Genomic DNA, 11519 nt, shown 5'->3' with positions numbered 1-11519 from the left:
ATGGGCCTGTGTGGATGTAGTAATAAAAAAAAATTTAAAAAAACTGCATTGACACATTATTATTACTGTAATAATTATAATAATCCTTCATTGATTTACACAGGCTGAACCAAAATCCTACAAAACAAGGGGGTAAAAATAAAATAAATAAATCCCTTTGTTCACTCCTTATACTTTAAATATCGACCATTAAAAAGCCCTGCGTAATTTGCTTCTTCAGTCTGGATTATTTGAAGTGTGTTTGTGTGTCTGAGAGAGCAGCGTGATACACAACAAAAGGCTTGACGACACGAGGTGCTGTCATCACTTACACACTGCTGTCAGCGGCGCAGCCTGGACACGAACTGCGGCTCGCAGTCAGACTGGTGTCAGAAGGAAACGTTCGAGCTTAAAACTGGTCCAACATCATGGTACGACTCTGGGTTTGGAGTCGTACCATGGGATGGTCGATGGGAAAACTTTTAAATGAACTCCTGTGTAAAATAATAATAATAATAATAATAATAATAATAATAATAATAATAATAATAATAATAATAATAATAATAATAATAATAAGTTTTTCTCCATGTCAGATCACCGTGGCTCACCGCACACAGAGCCGAGCACAGCAGGCAGCAGGTCGGACTGCGGAGGAAGGGGGGGAGGGGGGTTGGACGGGTCAGCGGAGCGTTTTGCCGCAATCAGTCCAGCGTTGTTCAGTCAACAGCTCTTTGAAAATAACATGATCAAAGTAAAAAAAAAAAAAAATCACAGAATTCCACGAGACATAAATATGTATTCTACAATGAGAGCCTTTAGGTGGGTCAGATATATATATATAAAAAAAAAAATGCAAGAGATTTTTTCTTTTTCTTTTTTGCGATCAAAAAGTAGAAGGGACGTCCCGTGATGACATGGCCAAATTAATCCTGACAGAAAATGTTGAATTTAAAGCAACGACTTCCACTTCCACTGGACAGGGTGCGAGGAAACTGCCAACGCCTTTCTATTCAACAGCATAAGAAATGAAGAATAGGCAACTAACTTTAATTAATTAATAATAAAAATAACAACAACAATAGTAGTAATAACAATGTTAACACTTTATTAGACGGTGTGTGCACATGACATAAACATGACATCACCCGTCATGACGATGAAAGAGTCTTTATGAATGTTTATGACTGTTGTCATGAAGTGTCATCCGGTAAATAATGACACTTTTAATGCAAAGATGACACTTTTAATGGGCTTTTAATACAACCTTTAATACAACTTTGCATTAAAAGTGATGTCATGTTTATGACAGTGTCATGTCAGTCTTATGCACACTCCGACAAATAAAGTGTTATAATAATAATAATAATAATAATAATAATAATAATAATAATAATAATAATAATAATAATAATGATAATAGGAAAATGTTAACATGTTTATATTTCATTTGCTTGTAAAGCCTTGATTTGGCAGCAAGAAAAGGAAGAAAACAAGACATTTCCAGGACATTCTTCTTTCCATTGTAAACACGTTCTTTTAATGGCCCTGCACAATGTTGACAATCACTAATAATGGGAGGAATTCTGGCCGACCCTGGCGGCCTCGCAGGGATCAGTGATGAAGTTGGATGTGCATCAGAGCAATCATAGCCGACTGTAATGGGTTGACACCGGCCGTAATGAAAAACAATCGGGGTTAAGGCCTTCCAAGCCACGCGCAGGGGCGTCCTTATGCCAGGAATATCCCCTAAATTCATTCTCTTTTTTTTGTTGCTGTGATTGGTAGTCATGGTATTTTCCCTAACATTGCACCGCATTGTCACACAAAGGTATTGGATTACTAATTTAAATGGATGAACAAAACCACAGTCAGTCAGTAGACAGCAGATGTCAGTGAGACTATGAATAAAGAAGCTGAATATAACTTAAAGGTATAGTTTCCTGATATTCTGTTGTATTAGTTAATATTTAGTGGATGTGTGACGCTGGATAGAGTATAAGACAGCAGAGGGAGTTAATGAGTGTAACTTGTCCACAAGAACATCCTTGTTTATGTTTGTCACGCCTCATAAACAAACCTACAGTTTGCTGTGAATGATAATTGACCCCGTTGACTCTTTAAAAAAAAGGGAAAAACGATCGCAGCACTTGACTTCGACTTCCCATGCGCCCGTTGTCACCTGTGCATTATGTTTCCATGGTAACACACAACATCAAAACTGTTGAAACAGTTCTAACCTGTCTGTGTGTGTTGGGGGGAGCGGTTGGACAAAAAAAAAAAAAAAAAAAGAGAAGAAAGACAGAAAAAGAAAATAAAAAGTCTACATCAGCGTTAAGCAGCCCTCGCCTGGAGGAGATGGACATACACAAAATGAGGATCGCAGCTGCCGAGTTTTACCGGAGCAACGGAGTTCCGGCGATAATAGAGAGGGCTCTGAATGAGCTCTTCCTCCGGCAGCCCGCAGACGTTCACGGCTACCTGGTAGGAGGTTGTTTTCTTCTCCCCGCTGAAGGGGTAAACGGTCACAACTCACCTGTTACGATTAAACCATCCGATTATAAAGCCAATTAATCGGAGATAAAAGCCACCACTGTTTGAGTTATTCTAAGTATGTTTAATTATCAAGTGTTTATGTTATAGCTTTACATAGGGAAGAGCAGTGACTGCCTTGCGATAAACAGAAACTGGATTAGTGTGGCCATTTAAAATGAAGCTTACTGAAAATTTCAAAATAAAAGTCTTCACATGTTTCACTTCAGGTAATTGCTTTTTGGGCTTTATGTGACTGGTTTAAACAAACCACTGTTACACATTGAATTAGTGTGGTAATTAAATTGAAGCTTACTGAAAGTTTCAAAATAAAAGCCAGCGTATCCCCCTCACGTCAGTGCACGTCCGTAGGCAGTGCAATAATATTAGCCTTTTTTATGTTTTTTTTTCTCTCAGGATCGTGAACTGGAAGTTCATTAACATTAGCACAAACATTAGCATTTCACTTCCCTCCACTAGTGCATTAGCATTAGCCTTTTCCCTAAAGTTTAGCTATTAGCTATTTTGCTTATTAATTAGAGATGTTTAGTATACTGAATGGAGCAAGTCAAATTAAAACAACATGCTGGTGATGCTCCACATGCTACTGCCAGCATTTAGGCATTTTGGCTAATTTTAGCCTATAAACTAATTTTAGCATATAGACTGGCATAAGTCCATGCTACTCAACATGCTTGAGACTCTCCACATGTTGTAGAGTACATTGCAGCTGTCTTTAACATTTATGCTAATTTTTAGCATCAGAATGCTGGTTTCCAACTGACGGGCACACTTTGGCAGGGCCCCGTTAAATTTCTTTAGGAAAGGCTATGTGTGTCAAAATTGCAGCACATATAGAATCGCATTGGAGCTGTTTTTTCCCCCCACTGCTGGTTTCCACAGGTGTCATTAATATAACCAAACATTTTTACATTTTCACAGCCAAGTTCAACAGCTGAACTGTTGCTTTTGCTTTTTTTGTTAGTGACTACAGGGACCTGTTATGTTTCATTATGAAGCTGAATCCCTGTAATATTATCTGTTGTTCTCTGTTTCAGAAATACTCAGCAGCAAAGGACCTTATGACATGTTTCCAGAAAAAATTACATATCTGTTGTATTGCAAGCATGCAAAAATGATTTGGAATAAGTTGAAGTATAGGCTCCGTCTTCAGCTCTCTTGTTTTTCTCTGTAAAGCACTTTAACTTACCTTCTGGAAGAATGATGCTGTGGGCTACTAATGAACTTGCTGTTATTTATTGAGTTTTTTTTATTATTATTATTGCTGAGAACTTTGTCAGAAGAGAGCAACTCACTTTCCAAGTCAGGTAAAAAGGGGCATGTTCTCAGGTTATCTCTGTCAAAACAGAAACAAAACGTTTCTGGATTTTTCGTTCTCATCTTTAGAAATATGCTAGACTTTCTCTTAACTGAATACAGTTGTTATGCTAGTATCAAAACAAAAGCTACATACAGTAGGAAGAAAGACTTTAAAACTATATGGCCATAGTCAGACTAACAGTAAAGATTTTTACATGAAACTGGAACATTAAATCCTTCATATACATATTGTTTTAATTGTTGTCATTTGTAAAAAAAAAAAAAAAAAAAAATTAGATGTAATTTAAACATTTTTAGAAACGCAACATCCTCTTGTCAGATTACCAGATGTCTGAGAGTGTTGGAATTGAGAAATATTTTTTTCTCTGTGCTTTTAATCTTTAGAAATAAGCAACTTTCTTTGAATATGAGATTTTTGTGCGTTCTTCATGGGTGATTTTTGTTCAAACAAATACTTTCCTTCAGGCTAATTTCTTTTTGGAACTGTCTACTCCACCAAGGATCAGTGATCTGAGAGGAAGAGAGGTTTTTTCAGAAAATGGACAGCTTATCGTTGAGGTGGAGGTTTTCAGCATCGTCTGTAACAAAGAAAAGGTAAAAATAATTCAGAAGTCATCCACCACATCCACACAGATGAAGAACAAGTTGGTTGTCAAATAATCACAAGGTTAGATTATTTTAATATGTCACAAAATTATAATATCTCACTATTCTTTGTTCCATTGATCCCAAATTGCAGTCTTAATTTTCCTTTTTTTCTACATTCAGTAAATTTATTTAGGTTAAAATCTGCTAATGTTTTAATCACAGCAGGATATTGTTGAGGCCAGCCATAAAGGACAGAACTTTTGACAAAAAAAGAATGGTAAAATTGAATTCCATAATGCACTCCAATAAACTTTTTTTTTTTTTTTTTTTAAACATCTTAAACTAAGGAAGAAAGCTTGTCAAAGCAAAATCAAGGTGTAAATTGATTGAGATAAAAAATACTTTCTTCCTTTTTGGTGCATCATTACTTCACTGGGGAGACACATTAAAATCCTCTTCCCTACTCGCCAAGTAAAAGACTTCATCTTTGAAAGAGCTTTGGATCCAAGCTACATCTACCACTCTACTGTTTTGGGCATCTGGTGACTAATATCCCAACTGAAAATGAGTCTGAGACTGGCTTCAGCTGTCCTGGGAGAAGAGGAATCACAGCTCCACACATGGTGCCCTGGCCGAGGCGAGCCCTTCTCCAGCTGCTGCACGCAGAGTGACCGCTACGAAGGCGTCCTTCTTTATCTGGCCCGACAAAATGCCAGAACAGCTTATGTTTTGAACAGTATCATAAGCCATACTGCTCAAAAGAATGGTTAAAGTAAAGGGGTTGTGTAACAAAGATCAAATTAGGACATAAATTGCTCTCTGAGTTGTGTTTTTGCAATCTTGATGCTTGTCGATCAGAGCTGAGACTATTGGTCATTCAAACTTTTGAGCACCAGTAACATTTTGTTGCTATTTTTCTTTTTCCCACTTTTTTCACTAAGCTATGCATCCATAGTTCATCTCCAGAACAGCCATGAAATGAATTGTATTTATGTATAACTAGATGTTAAGGGCAGCATGACTGTTTCATTATTATTTGTATTATTTAAAATACCAAAAACTATCAAAGACACCTAACTCTGCTTATTGAACGAGTTCATTCTCTCGTTCAGAGCATGTCATCAGCAGCTGTCGTAAGTCACTTTGCACCAGTGGGAACTGAAGAGAGTCAGAGGAGCTCTGATCATGTGGAGACCGCTCTTCAGTGGATACATGAACTGTTCAGGAAACTGCTACTGAACCAGAACCCGTGCGATCAAGCTGAAATTGATCAAATGCTGAGGTGATGACTCCACTTGTTTCAAATGACAACTAACATAATAAATACAGGAGGCATTTTTAGGGGTCTATAACCAGATGGAGAAGAGGGGATTGATTGAGGGCTTTAATGTGTTCCTGACAACAGTGAATGGGAGTTTTAAAACCTAGAATCGTACTAATTTTGGATTCTGTCCATTGCAGTCCACAACATCTCTGCTTTAATGCTGCTAAATCCTACGCAGAGTTTCTGAGATGTTTTAGAAATGTCGTGTTTCGATTGACACCAACATTTAAATTTGTGTTATTTCCTGGCAGCGATTTCTTCAGGTCCTACCATGAGGAGGAGAAAGCAAGGCGTGACAAGCTAAAGGCTGAAGCCAGCGAGCTCGAAGCAGCGGCTCGCACAACGCCAGTAATGCCATCAAAGGAAAAGAAGAGCGCCGGTAAAGGTAAATGTTACTCACCGTAACCCTGAAGATGCTGCTGGAGTTCTAGAATTGTGCCCGTCAAGGTGGCAGCCATGTTGGACTGGCTTTGATGCTTTCCTTATGAATCAGTCTGAACCCCCCCCCCAAAAAAAACAGAAAAAACTCAACCACAGCCACAAATCCCAGAGGAGATTTGGAGGCATCATGATCACATAGAGAAACAGAGGAAGTACAAACCATCTCTTTCAAGAATCCTAATGTGAGATCACTGGCAAACAATCCTCATGCATTCATCTTTCTGGAAGAGGGTAAATCTGGACTCATCAGAGCACATGACCTTCTTCTCTAGAGTCTAATCTTTATGCTCCCTTCCAAACTGTATAGTCTTTTTCTGTGTTGTCTCACAGATTAGTGGTTTTCTTGTGGCTGTACAGCTTTCCAGACCCAACCCCTTGAGTTTCATTCACATTATGCCTGTGAAAATGCTCTTACTTTTACTGTTAATCCTGGTTATTGGTGACATTGATGTCATCAAACTTTTAACTGATCACAAATTTTGCTCATGCAGGTTTTTTTTTTTTTTTTTCAGATTTTATCCTCAGAAATGTTGGTTCCCCACTATGCTTCTGGGTTTTAATAATGTGTTGGTTGGACAATTCTCAACCCAATTTTAGGAGTTTCTCAAATCTCCTTGGATGTTTTCGTTGCTTTTTGCCAATGAAAACGTAATCGGCAAAGGATGTTTAAATTTACCAATGACAGGTCAACCGTACTTAAGACAGTTGATCCGTCTTAAGTGCTTGAACCCCGTTGGTGGAAGCACCCCTCAAGAATGATTAAAAATATTAAAGCTTATATGTAGGACTCAAAGATACATATCTAACACTTGACATGTTTAGTTTCAGGGGGAAAAAAGCCACTAACTTTTCATCCTTTTTTTACATTTCAGGCAAAAAGAGCATTGTTGTCGAGAAGCAATTTCCTCCACCAGAGCCGCCAGAGCCACTTCTCCTGGAAGGCATGGCTGTCGGCTCGGTGTCCCTGGCTGTAGCTAAATCTGGGGCAAAGATAAAGGGAATGCCTCTTTACAAATATATATCAGCTCTGAAGAATCAAAAGGTTTGACTAAATACAAATATTTTACAGATATTTTTACAGAAAATTGAAAGCATTCAAAAAGTTGAACTCATTTCGCCTAAGGAACCGGCACATTTTCATGTTCCTGTCCCCTGGATAACTCTGCTCAGCTGTGGGAAGAAATCCCCTGGAAAACTATGCTTACTGGAAGAAATTATTCTCATCTCCAAAGTGGGACATCCAGTCAAACAGGTGTTGATCTGCTCTACCATACTTTGCCTTTTTTGTCCTTTACCGACAGCAGTGAGCTAACAGTTGTCATGGACTGGTTCGCTGTCTCTAAGGTAATTTTTTTTGTGATTACCCCATTGCTTACTTTTATTTGTCAGAATTTTGCATAGGGATAGCTGTGGATGTTCTGCATTTTACTACATTTGTCACATTTCCCAACATCACTTTTAAAAGTCGTCTTCGTGACGACTTTTAAAGTCGTGACACTTCTTCAACAGAGTGTCACGTTGGCCTGTGAGTTACAGAAGGAGATGATGAGACTGATGAGCATGTCAGGAAAAGGCGGGGTGAGAGACACTGCTACATAAATTATATGTGTTTTACTTGAAGTTTCTGTAAAGGATTTGCACATGAAAGAGCACTTTATGGGTCATCTTCAAATGAATATAATGCAGAATGACAGAGAAAGCATGAAGGTCTGAGAAGACATTTAACGCTTCCTCTACTTCACCTATCATGAGACTAATGATGCTGTCTTAGTCTCATCAAACCTTAGAATCGTTTGATTTAATTTATTAAGCATGCACACTGTACTTGCCATTCATGTGATAGCTTAATCTAAGCTGTTTTTGTACAAAGCCAAAGATTAAATATGCATGTTAGTGTCATCCACTACTGGATATGTAAAAAAGTTTTACATCAAAGCTGTTGGGTTGTGTGAATGCTCCAAGATCACCCTGTCCTCGGTGTCGCACAATGGAGTGCTCACAGCGAGTTGTGAACGGCCCGATCAGCCTCTGGATCTCATCACTAATGCCTGCACCAACCTTAAAGTGCCACTGGGAGTTGACGTCTTTCTGGCTCTGAACTGTGCTGCCCCAAAACTTGTGGACTATGTAAGTCAACCAAAGATTTTCCAACTACTATAGTAATGCTACCATAGTGTTGGGGGTATTTATTTTTTCTGTTACTTATTATATGGGCACAGGTCAGTATAAATTACCTATCTGCTTTGTTTCAGTCTAAGGGAAAGTATGAAGTAGCAACAGGAGGTCTGAAGTCTCCGGATGAATTGATCGAGGTGTATAACAACCTCATCAGCAAATACCCGGCAGTGGTGGCCGTGATCGACCCTTTTAGGAGAGAAGTGAGTTCAAAGCATCTGAAGTTATCTCCTACTTAGCTTGATTATTACTGTAAACAGTTTTAATTGTTTGCTGTTATCATTTTTATACTTCTGCCCAACGTCCCAAACTTTTTGTTAGAGGGTGAAACAGAAAATGCACGCACAACATCAATAACTCACAATAACATTCAGAAGGTAATTTGTTTCACACAAATCTGTCTTCCATTTATAGTGATCATTTTTGCCGACGTGTGCTTTAAATGCCTGTTTGTTGTGCAAATCTGGCTTTTATGTTTATTAATTACCATTTAGTTCTGAACGGTTCTTCAAACATGTGACCTGTGACTGCTTTAATGTGTCTTCTGTTAGGAGGCAGAGCAATGGAAGAAACTCAGCGATAGGATTGGGATTTCATGTTCGCTGCTGTCTGACATCACACACAAAGCACAGGCTCCAGCTCTGCCAGGAGTCCATGGTTATGTCTTCAGACATGCCAACGAGACAACGGTCAGCGACATCATCCATGCTACATTCTGCTACCAAGGTACTAGATGGGAGGTGTTGTGTGTGTGCGTGTGTGTATATTAGGTTTTTATATCCTAGTGGGAACCGATTTCTATCAACATTGTGGGGTTGTGGGAACCATTGCTCCTTTGGGGACATTTTCTTGGCCCCAAAGAGGGGAAATGCTGTTTTAAGGTTGGGGTTAGGGTTAGGCTTTAGAAAATAAATGGAAGTCAATGGAAGTCCCCACAAGCCATGAAAACACGACTGTGTGTGTCACTTACAAGATTCAGAAGTTTAAAAAAATGCAATCGAAGGCTCCCTCATCACGATGTTTTTAGCAACACGAAAACATTTCGTACATATATATATATATATATATATATATATATATATATATATATATATATATATATATATATATATCTTTACAAGTTTTCAATGGATTGCAAAAAAATCATTCTTTCCTTTTTGGGTGGATCTTTAAATTCTAATCTGCAGGTTCAGTGGTGATGGATACGATGCTCAGTGAATCCAGCAGTGACGGATCCTTTGCAGACTTAGTAAGCTCTCTTCTCTCATTCTGTGTCCAGTGTCACATGTTCCTTTATTTTATGTCGCTGTAACCTTTCTGCTGAACAGCAGCTTGATTTAATGTGAACAGATTCATAAATTATCCTTTCACTGTTTGTTTAATAACTCAAGTAAATGTCAATAACTCAGAATATCAGTCATTAGGCAATTCATTTTTGTAATTGTGTGAAGCTAAAGAATAAATTCAGATTTTTGTATATATTGGTGAATATGTCTTACAACATAACAGAAAAAAAAGATCAGCTTTTCGGAAAGGTCAAATTTGACAATAAAATAATACAAAGGGATTTTTAAGATAGTGTTGCAAAAGTTTTGGCCACTTTACGGCGTACAGACATTCGGGAAGACGGCCAGCCCGAGGTGGACATGAATTTATCAACTGTGATGACTCATTGGCTAATTGTTTTGAAGGACATTGGGCTAATCCAATAAAATGTCTTCTTATGGGGCCCGAGGCATAAGCAAACTAAGTGGTTGTTTGGGACCCCCTTGGCCACTAAGGGGCCCCCTAAGTGGAACTGATTTTTTTTTTTTCAGTATGATTTCTATGTGGTTGCATTAACAAAAACACCCCACCTCTTGCCTGCTGGAGATAGGCACCAGCACCCCTCGTGACCCCACTAGGAACAAGTGTGTTAGAAAATGGACGGACGGACGGACGGACGGACGGACGGACGGACGGACGGACGGACGGATGGATGGATGGAAAACCTTTGCACCTCACTGAAACTTTCTCTTCTCCCTCAGGCTGTGGGACTGGGGCTGGACTATGTCAAACTGGGAGGTCTGGGAGGCGCTGAGACGATGGCTAAATACAATCGCTTAATATCAATAGAAGAAGAACTGGCCCAACAAGGACTTCTGGGTAGGTGTTTTTCTGTTCTTCTCTGACTTCTTTAGCTAGACAGAGAAGGAGGCGCTCACAAAGCAGGGAAAAGTGAGGTCTGAGCCTGAGAACACATTTCTGTCTGTGTGCTGGATGTGAAAGGATCCTGTGTGTGAGGAATCATGCAAACATGTATTGGTGTGGGGTAGAGTGGAAGAATGAGAACCCCCCCCCCTCCCCTACCTTCAATCTGTTAATTGGCCACTTAATTACATACGAGGACAAATAAGTTCCCATTCATCATTTCTGGAAAAGCAGGCGGGGACACCAGAGGTTTAATGAGCATTGAGTATGTGAGTCTAATCAAAAGCCATAAGACAGCTGTAGTCAGGACGGCTTTCCAGTATTTACTGTTTGTCTTGATACTTTTTTGCTGACTTCAGAGTTGACTGAGAAACAGAAAAAGAGTGTATGTGTATGTTTAGTAAAGATTGGCAATGTTTAGCTAATTCTGTTATTTTGGTCTTGTCCCCAGTCTGTAAGGAACCGCCGCTCTTCAGCGAGAAGCCAAAGGAGCAGCCGGCTACAGCAGAGGAAACCATATGACTCAGCCAACAGTCTGTCCTGTTTAAACAAGCCTTGAAAACCTGCCACACAAATCAGTTCCCAGTTTTCCTACTGTTGTTACTTGTGAGCACTAATACAGCTCACTCAGTGGTTGGCATTAATCTGAATGTTCTTTCAGCCTTTTTATTTATTTATTTATTTTTTTTAGCCTCAATATGAAACTCAATCCAAACCACTTCTGATAAAGCAAGAGTGGAAAACATCTGTTTTATTCATGTGTTCAATGAAAGACCACACAAAATGTTCAAGCATATCAACAGCCAATAAACTGTAAGTGAACAGAGCAGAGTGAAGATAGAAAATAGCAGTTCAGTTCTCTTTGGAAACAATTTTTGAATTTATTTTGCAGCAGATAAAAAACATGTTATGATTGAGGTGAAAATAAAGTTTTAAAAGCTTCCAGTGA

General features: G+C 38.9%; 1 protein-coding gene across 1 annotated transcript; it reads left to right on the top strand.

Annotated features, from left to right (window-relative positions):
- The first annotated feature begins 1897 nt into the window (after positions 1-1897).
- On the top strand, positions 1898-11519 carry eno4 (enolase 4). Its single transcript, XM_088013219.1, has 13 exons — positions 1898-2463; positions 4318-4446; positions 5553-5722; positions 6016-6143; positions 7078-7247; positions 7329-7457; positions 7715-7783; positions 8168-8332; positions 8458-8583; positions 8932-9106; positions 9568-9629; positions 10408-10525; positions 11022-11519. Exons 1-13 carry the CDS (start codon positions 2146-2148, stop codon positions 11090-11092), a joined length of 1830 nt encoding a protein of 609 aa, XP_087869345.1. The 5' UTR covers positions 1898-2145; the 3' UTR covers positions 11093-11519.

Source organism: Poecilia mexicana, unplaced genomic scaffold (assembly GCF_051168715.1).
Source record: "Poecilia mexicana isolate PSO_F unplaced genomic scaffold, ASM5116871v1 scaffold_15, whole genome shotgun sequence".
Taxonomy (NCBI): Eukaryota; Metazoa; Chordata; class Actinopteri; order Cyprinodontiformes; family Poeciliidae; genus Poecilia; species Poecilia mexicana.
Note: the sequence above shows the minus strand (reverse complement) of the source record. Positions and strands in the feature narration are given on the sequence as shown.

Excerpts from the sequence above, each read along its gene's own strand:
- eno4 (XM_088013219.1), top strand. The coding sequence starts at position 2,146 with ATGCGCCCGTTGTCACCTGTGCATTATGTTTCCATGGTAACACACAAC. Across the intron at positions 4,447-5,552 it reads TCGTCTGTAACAAAGAAAAG|AGCATGTCATCAGCAGCTGT; the intron begins GTAAAAATAATT and ends TCTCTCGTTCAG. Across the intron at positions 8,333-8,457 it reads CCCCAAAACTTGTGGACTAT|TCTAAGGGAAAGTATGAAGT; the intron begins GTAAGTCAACCA and ends GCTTTGTTTCAG.